Source organism: Prorops nasuta, unplaced genomic scaffold (genome assembly GCF_024137725.1).
Source record: "Prorops nasuta isolate Cenicafe-Biocafe unplaced genomic scaffold, Cenicafe_Pnas_1.2 PNAS00033, whole genome shotgun sequence".
Lineage (NCBI taxonomy): Eukaryota > Metazoa > Arthropoda > Insecta > Hymenoptera > Bethylidae > Prorops > Prorops nasuta.
In genome coordinates this window covers 488,350-505,450 of record NW_027116830.1, presented here as the reverse complement: position 1 = coordinate 505,450, position 17,101 = coordinate 488,350, and the positions used below count along the sequence as shown (strand labels likewise).

Genomic DNA, 17,101 nt, shown 5'->3' with positions numbered 1-17,101 from the left:
ACTATTAAGAATACGCGTCGCTAGAAACTTTTAACGAGACGCTACCACCCCCTGAACTCCATTTGGTCTATCTCTCTCTAGCTCGCTCCTGCTCCCCCCCCCCTACGGCTCCTTCCCTCCTCCTTACTCCTATTTTACCACTGTAACCATCTACCGCGCGCTCTCTATCCAATTTGCGTCACTCCTTATTCCTCCACATCGCCCTCTGTCTTCATCATTTCCCCTTTATCTTTCTCTAACCGTTTTGCTTTATCTCTTTCGACTCGTTCGTCCTCGCTCTGTCTCCCTTTTCGACCCGCGTCCTCCCCTCCTGCCTTGGTTTAGTTTACCCCCTCCCCCCTCCCCTCCTCTCCCACCTTATCACCTCCCTCTTCCACCATCCGCCTATGTCGCTGTCGCGTAAATAGCGCAACGAGGAAAAAGGACAGCAATCATCCGCAGCGACCTTTGTGTACGGGAGAAGGAAGCTAGAAGAAGAAGAAGAGGGGGGAGGGAACCACCACCCGACTCGGCATTATGTATTTTATAATGATCTCACAACAAAATTGTAATTTGCAACACCCACCCGATGTCGCCCTCCATGTTCGTTTTCTTTGCGCTCTTTTCGTCATCCTTTCGTCGTCTCCTCTACTCCCCCTTCCCCCTCCTCCCCTCTACTTTAAACCCCACCGCGGAAAAGTTCTAGTTTTCTCTCGCCTCTCGAATAACAAACGTTGAACCGTTGGAATAAATACCGATAGTATTCGTCGCTCGCGATATTCTCCGTTCTTTCTTCTACACAGTCCCGGTGTATAGTGCATTAAATTGATCAAACACAGCGAATGAATTAGATGAAGAGCAAGGAGGGATATAGTGGGGGGATGGATCCCTCGACCAAGAGGGTTTGGGCTTCGGCCCTTTAGCATCTTTTTCTCGAATCGATCGACCTCCTCCGGAAGGGTGCCCCCTCCCGCGAGGGGCAATTATCCTTAATTCTGTCATGCTATATATATATATATATATATATATATATATATAAAGAGTTCCTCCATCGTTGTGCACGATATGACGACGAAAAAGGACAACGAGGAATGGCCCGGACACTCCGGAGAAGAAATGTCGTTCAATCTACATAATCATTAATAGAAAGAAAATTTATTTAACCCTGTAGGCGAAGAGCTCGTTATTTCCTGCGAGCTAATTTGAATACATTTGCCCCGCAGATGGTAAATTAAAATCCAATTTCGGTGTAATTTCGTGCTATTAAATGCGATTGGACCCCCTACTCCACCTTACCCTGTGCCCTTATCCTTCCGCACAACGCCTTACAGTCTCGTCTGCTTTCTTTTTCCTCTGCCGCTCCCCTCCCCCCAAGCCCCCTATACCTCCACCTGCGTCTACCATTCTTCATTCTTCCTCCAATCCCCTCTCTCTGCCCCCCCCCCCCCCACCTTTTCCTCTCCGGCGCACAGATCCCACACCGACTCTTTTTTTTTAATTCTACCAGATACTTAACCCACTTCCTTACCTCGCAGCGAAAGATTCATCGTCAAACAATCTGCTATTATCCAATAATCGAGTTGGCAAATAAGAGTCTCCAGGATGCCCAATTCTCAAACTCTATCCAGCTATTATTCATTCTGCGTTTTTCGTGTCTTTGTGTCATCCGATGAATTTATTAAACAACCTTTGCGAAATTACTGCTCGGGTGCCGAAGAAAACTTATAATGAGTTTAATTCGGAGACAAATTCCGGTAAACAACGTCATCCAGAAAGCAATTAGTTTAATGGCAATGAGATAAAGTTTTTTCCTGCTCGGTAATAAAGGAGATTTCTTGATAAATTCTCGCATAAATAATGATTTTATTATTGGACGATAATCCTGGTTGGAAAATATGTGTGGTATTGGGTTGGATAATTATTTCCGCTAGACAATACACAGGATGAATAATGGTAAACGTCAACATTCCGGCAAGCCTGTCGAGCAATACAATCTATAATAACAAAGCAACGCGTAACGTTTATAATGATAGTTGTGGCTAGGTGTAACATGATGGTATACATATATATATATATATAAGTGCATATACCGTGTACAGGAATCTAACATGTAGAATATTTATATAATATAGAACGAGAGAGAGAGAGGTGGGTGGAAATGGGAGGGGGTTACGGACGACTTAATGTGTTGAAAACAACAATGCTAAAGATAGCATAATTTGAACATGGGAAAGCTGGCGCACGGTTAGAATCACAATAAGCAGAAGCAACAGTAGCAGAAGCTTGCACAATTTTGGATAATAAAGCAGATAAACTGTAGACTTACATGTTTACATTTGGACGCACTCTCCGTTACATTATACGTGTGTATAGTGTATTCAATGTCGGTAAGTAAACGTACCGCGCGCGCGGAAACTACGTTATTCCCTACTAAAGTTGCTCGAGTGGCTGAATTGATTGCTGGATTTATTTTCATTTAATTTCCCTCCATTTCAATTGGAATTAAGCTCGACTCATCGCAGACACTCGTCGACCAGCTTTAACGTACAATTGTTCATTATGTCGAGCCCCACCCTCTCCTCGGCAAATTAATTTCACGAATTTATTTGAACTTGCTATGCATTAAATAGATTAATCCAATTCGGTGCTTATCAATTTATCAGAACAATAGCGTCGCTTTAATCGACGAATCGCGCAAATTTCATAGATTCGTTAAAAACTTGGCGCGATATATATATATATATATATATATATATATATATATCTATAGTACCAAGATTATTAATTAATTTGTCAAGTATGTATAACAATTCCGCAAGGTTATTCCGTTCAATTTCTGAGTTTAACGTCGATTACAGCGGGATTGATAATTATGCAGCTGTTTAAATCTGCGAGATTACGGTAATTGATTCGAAGCTTGCGAATTTTTGTAGCTCTTTTGCGAGCTAAGTGTTTGCTCTGTTGACGAGATGATCTCGAGGAAGGTAATTTTATACGTGCGCGCGCACACACACACACACACACATATAGAGAGAGAGAGAGGGTTGAATAAGAATGGCAAGAGTCGATGAAGTAGCAGGTGAGTATAATTGCGGATAATGCAGTTCTTAGCGACGAAGATGAACTGCGCGACCGCGAGGAAAAAGAGTTAATTATATACCAACGCACACATATACACGTACAAACCGATACATCTATATATAAATACAGTTGCTCCTACATTTTTCCCTCTCTCGCTATTATTTTACAATTGTTTTTATATCGAGGGTTGATGCTTCGAACAAGCGAGAATCGTTCATCTCTCGCAGCAAGCAGCAACGTGATCCTATGCGTACACCCCCCCCCCCCTTGTTCACTTTCCCCCCATCTACCAAAATCACAGCCCGCGACAGCAATCATTTCATCCATGCGAAAGTCTCCCGAACGTCAACAAAGTTTTTTCCAAGTTTAAACCGAATAACCAACGCTATATTATATATATACACGTCAGTTTCATATAATCATTTGTCGAATCGAACGATCCTTCTCTCTGGCTGAACGATTGATCATTCGAGACTGTGCGCGAGACTATCAAAGGAATGACAGTAGTTTCTCGAATGAACTTCCAAGGCAAGTTTGTCAATTAAATTTGATCTATATTTGTGTGAGAGTGGACAGATACGGTATTGCAGGTTTTTCCGTCGTTTGTCGCGTCCGTGTCTCTAAATAAGCGAGCGCGTGCACACACACTCGTGCGCGTATAAGAATGTAAGTAAATACTGTACGGTGGAGCTCGTATATATACAATCGGTATACCAACGAATGGTAGGACGAGATATCAAATAATTGTCCGAGCGGCAAAGAGCTCGTACGATTTGCATAAAGTGCGATTAACGCTACTTTTCGTTAAACTGAATGTGCTCCTCTTGGCCTCCGACCTCCGACCTCTTCCATCTCTTTTCATCCTTCATAAACCGTGCACTTGAGATTGTCCATTCTTCTCCTTAATCAAATTTCGTGTTTTGTCACGCTACCAAAAACTGGCTTGAAATTAATGCATTCGCTTATTTCGTTAGACTAGACGCGAGCCATTGAAAGTTCTACAAACGACGTCATTCCCGATGGTGGGAATTCGTCTCCACGAGGAAAATATTTATTTGGGAGGGGAGAGAGAGGCAGACGGGGAAAATGATTAAACGTAAATGACTTGTTTATTCTGGGTAAAATGATTTCGTCTGTTACCGGCAATTGCTTAGAGTTTATTGTATATCTTGAATTAGTATGTAGAGAGAGGGTGGAGGTGGGGGGGTAGTGATAGAAAGAGAGAGGGCATGTGTCTGATAGGAGAGAGAGAGAGAGAGAGAAGTAGGTTCATCCTGTGCTTCCGTCAATGTAAATATTTTGTTTTCTTGTGCCTTCCCCTCGGTTCTTTGTCTTCTGCTCGACTATAACGCTCTCGCCCTCAACCTTACCCTTTCAGTCGCTCCACTCACTCACTCTCATTATACAAGTACACAGATGCATCTCGTTTCATCCCTGGTAATTACTTATTAAATTCCTAGGGGTTGGGGTTCCCAGACCTTCCCCCAACTCCCCTCTCTTTCTGGTCTGCTCTATAGTCTGAGGGTATTATATATATGTATATGAAGGAGAGAGGGGGGAGAGGGAAATACAAGGTCCGACCGAATTGTTTTCCCCGTTACCGTGAAAATATGCCGGGCAACGATCTTGCCGCGTAATTGGATTATTAATTAGATTGTTAATGAGACAGATTTCTCGTGAAAAGCTCTCTTCCACCCTTGCTGCAGCTACCAGCAGCCAGCCAGCCAGCCTCCCCATCAGCAGCACTCCGATTTCACGGATTCTCCCCAAGTTTCCGAGGCATCATCGGCTTGCTCGCGCAACTTCCGCGTGACGTTCCCAATTCAAATAGCGAATTCTAACCTGTTGTGTGTGCTCTCTCCCTCCAACCATCACCGCAACGCGCGCATTCGATATACTATAATAGACGAAAGTTTTCAAGAGGCATAATAAGTTCGTCAACTTGAATTCTGCCGCATGATAAATAATTGGGAAATTGCAAGTGTATAGGCATCAATTGCAAAACTTTTCGAATAGTTAGAGAGTAATTGCTTGTTTATATGTTAAAAGGAAATTTAGTGCCGCGCGTCTTTATTAGCGGTCTTGATAAGGATAAAAGGATTACATATAAAGATTTGTGTATCGAAGGAGAGAGGATAGGTTTTGCTTGCGGATAAATGTTGAGGAGGAGCGAAGGAATATAAGGGTGGCTTGACTCTCTCGACATCGAAGCAGCAGCAACGGGTGAAGCAAGAGGAGGGAAGGTAGATAAGGGGGGTGGGGGATAGTTTGGTAGTACCTGCTCTTTCTCTCCCGATGGTTTGTCATTCCAGTCACACGACCATAATTTGATATATTAGGTACACATAAGCGGTGGCTGATCGCGGTTATTAGGTTGGGTAGAGAAGGTAGAACCGTGCCCAAGCCCCACTGGAACGACCCCTGACCCGTTCGTCAAGCCAATCTAGCCCTCCCTCCCACCCCCGAGGACACCGACAGGGCCCTTCAACCCTCGCCTCGCCGCACAGCCCGCCGCCAATTCGCATGGCTCGACTAGTTGCTATGCCGCTCACAGCCGCGAAATAGGATTATTATTATAGTCGTGCACCCCGTCAGCGACCCTCCTCACCCCCCCCCCCCCCCTTCTATACATACAGCCTATACTTGGCATTTTCACTTTTTTCTCTCCTCCCAATAACTTTCCATGCCTCGGTGTCCCTCCCTCCCTCCTGCACCCTTTGGTCATCAAGCAGCCCTTTCAATCAGTCCCTTCGTCATTTTTCTTTCTCTCCTAATTTTCTTAAAATACCTATTCGTTAAATTCACAGGTAAAACGTCAGAGTCCCTTTATACGTACGTTAACCCCTTTATTCGTTCGCTCCTCTACAATAGCCAAGCCATCGCGCACCCTCTTCCATGTACACTTAACCGAAACCCTTTTAAACCTTCGTGTCCCTTTTCGTTCTTCGATCCAATTAAAAGTAACCGCACAAGATATACGGGGAGTAAGACGTGCCAGTCCTTCCGCTCCTCGGGAGAGGGATCTCGACCATATAAACTGCAATTTATCGACGTGTTTTTTCGTCGAATATGCAAAGTGAAATATCGTAATAGCAGTTTTTGCAAATTGCGCAAAGACAAAAACGAGATGGAATCTATAATAAAGAGAGAGAGAGAGAGAGAGAGAGAGAGGGAGGGAGATGCTCGATTTATAGCGAAGTGGTCTGTTTACGGTGGGAAACATAATAGAGGTTGGCACGCGATGATGAAGGAGGACACACTGTTGCCAGATCGATGGGGCTATAGCTGTTGGCTTGTTTCACACGCGCCTCGTGACGAGAAGTGGACAAAAAGAAGAGTGAGAGTGAACGTACATAGGAGAAGAGGTGGAGGGGGTGGAGTGCAGGGGGAGGGTGTTCCCTCTAACGTATGTGCAAGTTTGACGTAGGAAAAGAGCTAGGAGAATGAGGAAATGAGGGGGGAGGGGGAAGCTGATGAATTTTCAGGACTTGATTCGTCGAAGGAGGAGGTGGGGGCGGTAGCGGCGGCGGCGATGGGGTTTGCAGCTAAAGAAGAAGGCAGAGGGTGGCTCGGCACAAGCGATAAGGGGTTCATTAGAGGCAGTTTATTACTACCTTTGAAGTCTCTCCCGTGTTGCCGTTAAGTCGCTCGATATCTTGTAATATCTCGCTCTAATCTCGCGAGGAGAAGTTAATTGCTACCTCCACCCCACCTTCTCACCTTCGAACCTTCGACTCACCGCCGCCCCCTCCCCCGGCGCCTCCCCGGCTCCCACAACCCCTACTCCCGCCTCTCCAACCTTGTACTTCCTACCCTGAACCCTCCCCCCACCTACCCCCTCCCACCCCCCCTTCCACCACCGACGACCTTTCCAACCCCCAACATTTCCATCCACTCGAAACTTGCACGTGTCGCCTTCACAATTAGACGCTTAATTTGGGCCACCGGGGGTGAATTTTCACCCCCTGCCCCACCGTCACCTCCGCCTTCTTCACACTCCCCACTCTATTCATCCCCTTGCCAATCATCGTACAGACAGACCGCTGTCGCGGCTTGCCTCGGATATTACCCAGACCTGCCTGACCCTTTACACTTGCCAATTTCCACACTCGATGTACTATATATACTCCATCTATCTCCTCCAAGTTTATCACGTCCTTCTTCTTATCGCTATTGCTCTGTGCATGCAAATATTTCACATTTCTATATATATATATATATATACTTCAATTATATATTATATTTACGCCGGAGGAACTATTGGATCTCGCGCGATTGTCGAATATTTCGCTATGGGCGCACTTCTATATATATATGTATGTACCGGAGAGACACTGCAGGTATACGTACGCGCGTGCACTAACTATGCTCACTCGCGTTATCGCATTGACATACCAATTGTACTAACGAATATCGATGTTTTCTACTTTTTATTCTGGTTTTGCGAATCCAAGCCCACAGATTTTCCAAAGCTTCCCTTTTCGTTTTCATCAAGAAGCGACGCGACGCGGAGCAGCCTGCAGTATTTTCGTTTTTGTCACGAAACGATCCTTAATGAAATATACAAGGGAATTTTCGAGTTGCACTACTACATGGAAAGAAAAGAGGCAGTATATAGGATTAATCTCAAGTATAGGGCGTTGCGTTTATATACATATGATCGAACGAAAGCAACGAGGAGTAAGAGGTGAAAATGTTCCACTCGTGTTTTTCATATTCCAATTTAATTTTGCTTCGCCAAGCCTAACCAGCGTTAACTACCCTAATATAATTTTACGAGAGCACAGGTTGGCAGGGGACTAGAATACACGGTGAAATGTTAGGTAAATTAGCGAAGATTATTAAATGAACCTTGTGTGCGGTGTTTGCCATGCCGCGCAGACGATCGATTTTCCTCTACATAAATCGGCATTCATTTTCCAAAGACAATTTCGTATCGAGCGTTTCTTCCACGTACTCCGACTAATAAAGGAAGCAACAATCGATTGCGAGGGAGAGTGTTTAGTTATAGAATTATATAAAATATAGAGAGGAGGGAGGTCTGTGTATATACTAAAGTCTCGGTTGGTTTTAAATACAGACGGTATATATATATATATATATATATATATATATAGAGAGAGAGAGAGAGAGAGAGGAGAAAGTTACACAGAAGGGCTAAAAATCTCGAGTTCCGGTGAGAGACGTTTGGGGCAGATTTCGCAACATCCAGCGTGTCGCGTCGTTCGCTCTTCCTCCTCGTCGTCCGTAGGGCTCGATTATGTTGATTCAACAAAGTACCACCTCCAAATTGCTGGAATTTGGTATTCGGCCAGGAGGTTGTGGCGTGGCGAGGGTTGATGCTACGAAGAAAGACAGCGCGAGTAAGGTTGACTGTGGAACGAGGGTGAGAGAGACGAGAGGAGGAGGAGGAGGAGGAGGAGGAGGAGGAGGATGGTGCAAACGGGGAGGGGGTTGCAGGAGAAGGAGGATAAGGGGTTTGAAGCGGACTGATTGCACATCTAGGCCAAACCAGCAGCAGCAGCACGACGAGGACGTTGCTCCAGCGGAAAGCGGAGCGATGATTGGCCGGTGGAACCCCTTGAATCCCTACAACCCTCGTTGGGTACAACCGAAACTCCGGTGATGGGGGTGGGCCCGGGGATCAGGGGGTGATTGGACGCATCTCGGTGATTGTGGCACCCCTGGCCTCTCCCCGCCTCGCCTCACCCTGTCCCCCACTCCTCGCTCTCGGCACCGCAGGACCCATCCTCTACCTCTTCCTGATCGCGCCACCCCCTCCCTCTGCCTTCCCTCCCCCAATCCACTTACTCACCCCCGGCCACCTATACCTCTCCTACACGGCTGTAAATCGAGTTTACCCTCTTGCCGTGGCTCAGCCCTTCAATCAAACTGATTGAAACATTCCTTGAATCCAAAAGAAACGAACCACCACCACCACCACTACTTCCATCGCTCCCTCTTCCTCCTTTTCCTCCCTCCCCTCTCCTCTCCCTCGTTGAATACACATGTGTGCTCCGATCAGCCCGTGTCTGAGCCCGTGCAACGTCGCTATCCTTTACTTTCCTAACTTTTCACGATCCTATTTTGCCTCTTCAGTTATATATATATACATACATATACATATACATGTACATGTGTGTCTATAGACACGGACGACTCTCCCATCCTTATTCCGCACGTTTGAACGTTACCACACACACACACGCACGCGATAAATTCGCTTGTGTATCGAATGGGCCATGACTGTATACGAAAACTGCCGACGTTTCCCCTGCGTCACGCCAATTCCTCCCTCGCTCCCACCTCTTCATTCTCCACAAATTTTAGCCTAAGCGTAATCTTGCGAGACCAGCTGTGATTGCACCAAATTCATCGTTCTTCTCTCCCGTCTGGCGACGAGCAATTTTTCCTTCGCCAAGGCGAAGGATTTTATTTTTTAAACATTACGTACCGTATACAACGCGAGATATTGATCTAAGAGATTTTTATATGGATCGTATATGTATGTATTTATAGAGGAGAGAATAAAATGGTGAACGCGTGCGCGCGTATACGATATATATATATATATATAATAGAGGAAGTCTTTCACTGCACAGAGGAGAGAAACACAGCGAGAGCTATATACATATATAGCGTATAGAGAAGGTATCGAGCGAAGGCGTCTGTCTCGTGGTCAAATATTGATACTACGCTAGACTAAATCGTTCGACTTTGCCAACAGATTAGAAGGTACGCGCGTGTGTGTGTGTGTGTGTGTGTGCCGCGAACGGAACTCACTCCCGACTGTCGTGGCCGTCGTCGCGCGTCTAACGAGAAAATCCAAAGAAGGATGCAAATTAAAGGCGAGCTAGGGGGACAGTCCAATCGCGAATTTTAATGAACCAATTAACTCCGCGAGTCGTACCAATTAACACGCAGAAAAACAACGCAATAACACGCCGGTTCGTCGTCCGTCCGGAGAGTTACTTAAACCAGATCCCGGTCCCGGCTGCCAGTAGTATTCCGAGGAATGGATAAACTTGAGGATGATGAAATACGCTTGAAGAGCTTGAGCTAATTAACGGCGAAAAGTAGGAGGCCGAAATATGCAACTATTGCATAAAGTAAAACCAATTAGTATGAGACGGTTGTGAGAGTTATAAAAGCGGGTAATATTTAGCTGCGTGATTGAAAATGTCTTGAAGAAATATTACACGAAGCGGAGATAGGGACGATGTAGAAAAAACGGAGTAACGTTAATTAATGAGAAAAATCTAATCCATTAGCGTGCGAGATGGGTAATTGGAGTGTGTATATAGCTGGGAAATGAATTGCACGTGGGTGCCCGTATAGTACCTATATATGTATGTATTATTGGCAACGGCGATGTTAAGTTTCGAGCAAATTAATAACGCGTTTGGGGAGGGGGAGAGGGTGTAGGAGGGGGGTTGGAAGATTTTAGCGAACGTCCGACAAAGTCAATAGAGGTAATTCATGATAATCGTATTCAGGAGAGTGAATTGGTAAACACGATTTGGCTAGCTTAATTGGATTTGATTTTGAAGATGACTTTTCATCGGAGCAATCATTCGGATGATAATGATGTTTGCGATGACTGGGCTCGTTAATTTGGACGCGAAATGAAAGAGATCCGCTGGTAGTTGCGTTCTATAGACACTGGTGAGTAGGTTGTGTCAATCTATTCCGGGATAAGTAACTAAGTTCAACGTCTGTTTCTCATTAAACGCCGTTCTGACCTCGAATCCTCTAAATTTGGAACAGTCTCCTACGATTAGGTGTGTATTCACCGCGGCAAGAAACACGCCTTTATAAATGTCCTCGTCGCAATCTTAATTCCTTCGGTATAATTTATCGAGTGCCTGAAAACCTATATAGGTATATGTATATATTATATATATATATATATATATATATATATATATACCTTTGGAACGACCGATGCTTCTCGATATAATATATATAGGAATTTCCTACAAACCGAGCGACCGCAAGCCACTTATTGCGCGCTTCGCGCGGCTAGGACCACGCGCCTCGCGCGATATACCAACTATATACATATATATGTAAGAGTGAGAGAGGAGCGATGAAAAATTATTTGCCACTCGGTCAAATGCCAGCGAAACGATTTGTCACTCGTCGTCGATGAAAATGGATCAATTTTCCACTCTCTATTTGCTTCGAAACGTTCTCGAGACCAGATGCGGCAAAAATATTTGTCTAATTATCCCGGTATACACCGTAGCAATAAATCAGCTTAGAAACTCAAGGCTAAGACGAATAAATAGGGAACAGCTCGAAGAAATAATTTGCGCTTAGAATTCTAGTTTGAAGCGTAACAGTGGCACTGGATTTTCAGGGTTACTTCCAAAAGATTGCGAAATAATTTTATTCTTAGATTCTTAGAATCTTGGCATGGAATATCAATCCCTTCCTAGATTCTAATACGCGGAGCTCCATTTGTCTCGGTTTTCACGTATTATTCCTTACAATGGACGATGAGTCATTGCGTCTAGTCGTGTCAAGAAATGTTCATAATTTTTCCTTTGCGTTCGTCGTAGCGTAAAAACTTTCGAGCAAACTCTAAAATCATATTCTTTTTCTACTTTTTTTTTTCTTCTATTCTTTGATTAACTCTTTTGTAAACAGCAGCAAAGTTCGAAGCGAGAAAATTGGAAGTGTGCCAATATCTGACAGTTATATACGCACAAAGTATCTTCGCTAAAGTTCTAAGCTGCGATATAGTTCGCGCCCGCTGCGATTTTATTGCGAAAATATGATGAAAACTTGTATTTATTTATACCTGGACGATACAATTTATGCCACTTCAATTATACGCTTATATATAATATACATGCTATTGCAAATTATTTCCTTTTTTTATTATGTAAGTTCGCCGGCACGCTAATCCGGCGATCTTTATCTTTCTCCATTGCCTATTCAGCAAATATTCACAGCAAGGTAAATGCTTATAGATTAGTTCCCTGATTGCACACGTGCTCCTACAATTAGTTTTCCTTGTACCATTTGACTATAAATCTATTATTACGTAATATTTCGTTATTTTCATCGGTTTCTTTTCCTAATGCCACACGAGGAGCCTTGTATATGTATATGATACAAGTACAATCGTGAGATTATTTTAAAATTCAGCTCTTGAATTTTGTCTATATACTTTACGTCTATGACGACGAAGGGGAAATAAGATGAATGTTAAAAAAATTGTAAATGAAAAAAAAAAAAAAAAAGAAAGGAAAGACGAGTGTTGATTCGGGGCAGTTGCTTACCTTCTGTAATCATTTCGGCAGAGGATCATGCCACTTCTAAAGTAACACGATCGTGCGATTTCCGCCAACGCCGCACCACAATATGAGCACTTGAGGCAACCGTTGTGCCAATAGCGCTCCATCGCGAATAAAAGCCATCTTTCCATTATCTGTCCACCGCAACCCGCACACTGCTGTATCCCATTAGGCCCACTCGGACCACCTTCTTGCTGCAACAGAAAATCCAAACACTTTTTATTAACTCTGCTGTACGACGAAAAAAGAAAAATCTACACGAATTATTAACGACACAACCACGAACATTGACATATACACACACACACACACACGACTAAACTATAAAATACGTACTACACCTACACACAATGCACACATGTACGATTGCTCCTAAATAGTTTTCGAATTTTCCACAATTCAACGCACTCGTGCACTACGATGGCAGCTTATATAAAACCTGTATTATGTTTTTTCTTCTTAATAAAGCAATTAACGCAATTAGAAACTGGCGATGGTTGTATAAATTCCTCGAGATAAGCTCGGGCAACGTAGATTGCATTTCGCGTTGGACTGTGGTATTTAAATTTTTCAGTTTTGCGCATAAATTAATAGGAAAGGGGTGAGTGAATAAATTATTATTTGAGATAAATGAATATACGCAAAGAGGAATAATTACATTCCGTATACGAGAGACTCGTTCGATCAAGATTCGGAGGACCGAGCAATCGTTGTTGTCTTATCGATAATTGAACGTCGCGAGCATTTTGGTTATAATTAGGTTGAGTATCGAAATGGGGTAGCGGTACCGTTGCGAGCGAGAGGGGTCGATCTTCAAAAGCGAAGCATGCCATACGAGGGAATAAGCTGTTGTGCGAGCTTGGGTCTTACAATTTTGTCGTTGGTAAAGCACTTAATCTGATTCATCCTGGACGCGAGGTCGCTGTAGTGGTGGTGGTGAGGGTGCACCTCCATGATGAGTGCACGCGAGCTCTCGAGTCGCGAGAAAGGTTCACCCCTTGAAATTAGCCGATCGATAAAAGCAACGATAAGTCGCCTTCTCATCCACGCACTTTTACACAATTCGAGCAGTTTCAACGGCCACTCGACCGAAGGGAGAGGAAGCACGTTGCGGCACAAGTTTCCGAAAAATCACGTTGGCACGGGCCTGGCTTGATTCCTAATCACCGATTAGCCAGCAACAGAGCAGGCCTTACGATCCGAGCAGGTACTCCTCCGGCTAATAATAATAATTGGCCTTCATCAAAAGTAACGAAGAAACTCGATACGATCTCTCATTTAAATCCAACCAGCTCTTGGTTTACTCCGTTGATTGGGGAATATGCCGTACTTTCTGCCTAATTAGATCCTAATTAGTCCAATTAATACACAAATGATCCCTCATGAGATCACTCGCCACAGCTTCCACTCATAAAGTCCAATGAAATTCAATCTTAATTCACTTGGTCCAATTAACTCCAGGATGATATCCACAGTCATTGGCTGATGCTGAATCGAGAAATGTTTGCTCGCGCAGGAGAAACTGTATAGCGATAGGTGTTCGGCAATTAAGCTTTTGCTTTTAATTCGAGCCAGTTGACGCGATGCTAATGATTGAAAGAGAGGAAACTTTCTATCTGGCGAATCAGCTATTAAATCCAGGAAGACCGTTGTTAATTGGTCATTTTGGACTTTAATCGATCATCGTTAAATCCTTCTTCTTCTTCTTCTGCAAGATGTGCTATTTCTGCACAATCCTTTTCCTCCAATTTGCTTAATGTTTATCGCAGCGAGTTCAACGTTGAAGAATCGATGTGCGCACGATCGTCATCGCATAGTCAAAATCACCAGTGACAATAATTCTGCACCAGTGCAAAGGTCTCAGCTGTGACAAGAGAGAGAGAGAGAGAGAGAGAGAGAGAGAGAGAGAGAGAGAGAGAGAGACGAGGTTGGCTCATCCTTTGCGGACCGACGGCAACGATCCAAGAGGCTCCATCTCCGCGAGCCTCCTTTAACTTTGCTTTATTACGCTCAACTTCGAATTCAGCAAGTGGTAGAAGAAAAGAAACGACGAGCGTCTGCCGAGTGAAAGGACTGGGCTGGGCCCACCTTCTTCGAGAATGTTAATGCGTTGGACACACAAACTGGTCGCAGGCCGAGACTTTAACTCGTTAACAGGCTGGACCAGTACTGAATCATCACCAGGATGCGATCATCGAGCACACCACATGCCGAATTCCTTGCGTGAAACGGTATGGAACGTTGCACGGGTAATATATATATATATATATATATATATATAGAGAGAGAGAGAGAGAGAGAAAATAAAGCACTCTTTTGAGAACACACTTTGAATCCTTTTGCTACACGAACCTCTCTCTCTCCCACACACACACACACACACACTCGCGCGCGCGCGCGCGTGGAATGATTTTGCGAATTGATTCGAGCGAAGGCTGGCCAATATTTGTTTGGCGAGACAAACAAGAGGGAGGTGGGGAAGAAGAGGGTGGGAGTGGATGTAGAGAGCGAGATGGAGATAGGTCCGTCCGATTGGGCCCCCGTGTAAGATCCTGACCCGACCGGAGTCAGAAGGCAACTGAGCGGCCAAGACCAACTGCCGCTTGGTTCGGGGCCTCGCGCGCGGTCCGTGGCCTCTCTCAGGTACGGCGGAACGAGTGTACCGGTATGGTGGGGGAAATAAAAAGGACCAGCCTAGAAAGGACCTAACTAACGCTGAAAGGGAAGGTAGGGGGGGGGAGGAGGAGAAATGGAAGGGAACGGACGGAACACGGAGCAAAGCTGGAGTGGAACGGTCCCAGCCAGACTACACTCGAGTTGGAGGGGCCCAGCGGGGCCCACGGTCCCCTCCGCCCCTATTCAATTATATTTCTCCATGGTAAATGCCCATATTGTTACGTTTGTCAATGGCCGCCTAAGCGAGGGTCGCATAAGCGAATAATACCTGCACCACCTTTTCGTCCCTCTTCTTTTTCATCGAATCCGGTACCCTATCCTCTCTCTCTCTCTCTCTCTCTCTCTCTCTCTCACTCTCCCCCGTTTGCCATATCTTCACAGCCTCGACTCTCATCGTCCTCCTGCCTGTGCCTCGTCCATGTTGCCGCGGCCACCGAGATGACGTCTCTTTCTGCTTTACGGCAACGGTACTCCGTTACCTTCGTCCAGTCTTCCAGACTCTATATAGATACCGAGAAATAAACTAATGAATTTCATTCCCAACGAACATCTCCGAATAACGAGGTGAGACTTTCTCTCTACGGGCGTTCTTGCGTGACGGCATAGCGTATAGAAAGTGGGCCTACGCAAGGATAGCAGAATTTCAGGACTCGCTTTAGGTACATAATATACATATACGTGCACTCTGCAGGATTCGATAAACAACGATTACTCGTATCGGTGTAAACGCGTAATTAAGCTGGTCGAGCGAGATTGGAGCGGTACCTCTGATCCTGACGCTCTCTCTCTCTCTCTCTCTCTATATATATATATATATATATATATAGTACCACGTTGCACTCGAATCCGCATAGCTCAGTGTACTATCCACACATATAAACTATATAACACAAACACTGAATTCGTTAGGCAGGGAAAAATTGAGCGACCGCGAACGCTCAGGAGCAGTGTGTTTCGTTCCAAGATGAACTATATATATATATATATATGTAAGAATGATGAAATTCGGGTGGATGGGATGACTTACCGTTCGAGCGCCGATATAAAATTCAATGGGATATACAAGTGTAAGAAGGTTGATGAGAATTCGAGAGAAAAGAAAAAAACGAGATGCGAGGGAATTAAAGTAAAAAAAGGGGTGTGGGGAGGGGAGGGGAGAAACTGCTAGGTAATCGAAAGAGTAATTACCTTAAGCGTGCAGTTGTTGTTATGATTGACGGACGAGTAAGCCGGGTGAGCCGGAATGTGGGAGTGCGAGTGTCCCGGATGGTGCTGATGATCGGGCATGATGGAGCCCTGTTGCGGGCCAGGTTGGTGGTGGTGGTGGCCGTTACTGCCAATTCCCTGGCTGACCTGTAGCGACGAGTAGGGGGTGTTAGGTTGTTCGTTGGAAAGTCCGTGGTTGGGTGAGTGCGGACTCGGTAGATCGGGGGTGGTGGTGGTGGCATTGGAGGTATTTTGTGGACCCCCGCCGCCAGTGGGTCCTCCAGCCCCGCCGGCAGGGCCGTATCCGTGGTGGGTCTGGCCGGGCCCGGGATGGTGAGGGCTGCTCGACAGCGAAGGGTGATGGGGGTAGGCCGCGGGGTGAGCCGGGTGGTGGGGGTTCATACCAGCGGTCAATGCGCTCGCCAGCTTGCACGATGTGAGGGGTGGGCCCAAATAGCCCACCGACTACTTCACCACGAAAATTTCACTCTCTCTCTCTCTCTTTCTCTCTCTCTCTCTCTCTCTCCCTCTCCCTCTCGCTTTTCTCTCTCGCTTTTCGTTTCTTTGCTTCGCTACCTTCGCTCACAGGCCAGTACTGCCCGGATCCCGAGCTGGACTGAGCTTCCGGCTCTCTTGCGTTATCTGTAACCAGAAACAGTCAACGTTACCACCAGTTACGTACCCTTTGACCTGTCTCTCGTCATTCTCAATCTCCCCATAAAATTCATAGATTTTCTATAAATATTTACTCTACTTTGCTATATATACTCTTTCTCGATACAACCTGCGTTAGTCGAGATAACGATCAAACGGTATCATCTGAATGAGTGGTAGGTTGTATATATATATACTGG

At 45.1% G+C, this 17,101-nt stretch overlaps 1 protein-coding gene across 5 annotated transcripts in view; it reads right to left on the bottom strand.

Annotated features, from left to right (window-relative positions):
- LOC136783406 (LIM domain transcription factor LMO4.2) overlaps positions 1–17,101 on the bottom strand; it is a 159,659-nt gene that overhangs the window by 14,890 nt on the left and 127,668 nt on the right. For 2 of the 5 annotated variants that reach the window (XM_066743540.1, XM_066743541.1), the window contains exons 3-4: positions 16,230–16,394; positions 12,351–12,559 (exon numbers count right to left, since the gene is read on the bottom strand). In XM_066743540.1, the coding sequence (XP_066599637.1) occupies positions 12,351–12,559; positions 16,230–16,394 (374 nt within the window). Of the gene's footprint in view, positions 1–12,350; positions 12,560–16,229; positions 16,890–17,101 lie in introns of all 5 variants that reach the window. The other 3 variants (XM_066743538.1, XM_066743537.1, XM_066743539.1) reach the window with 2 other exon arrangements.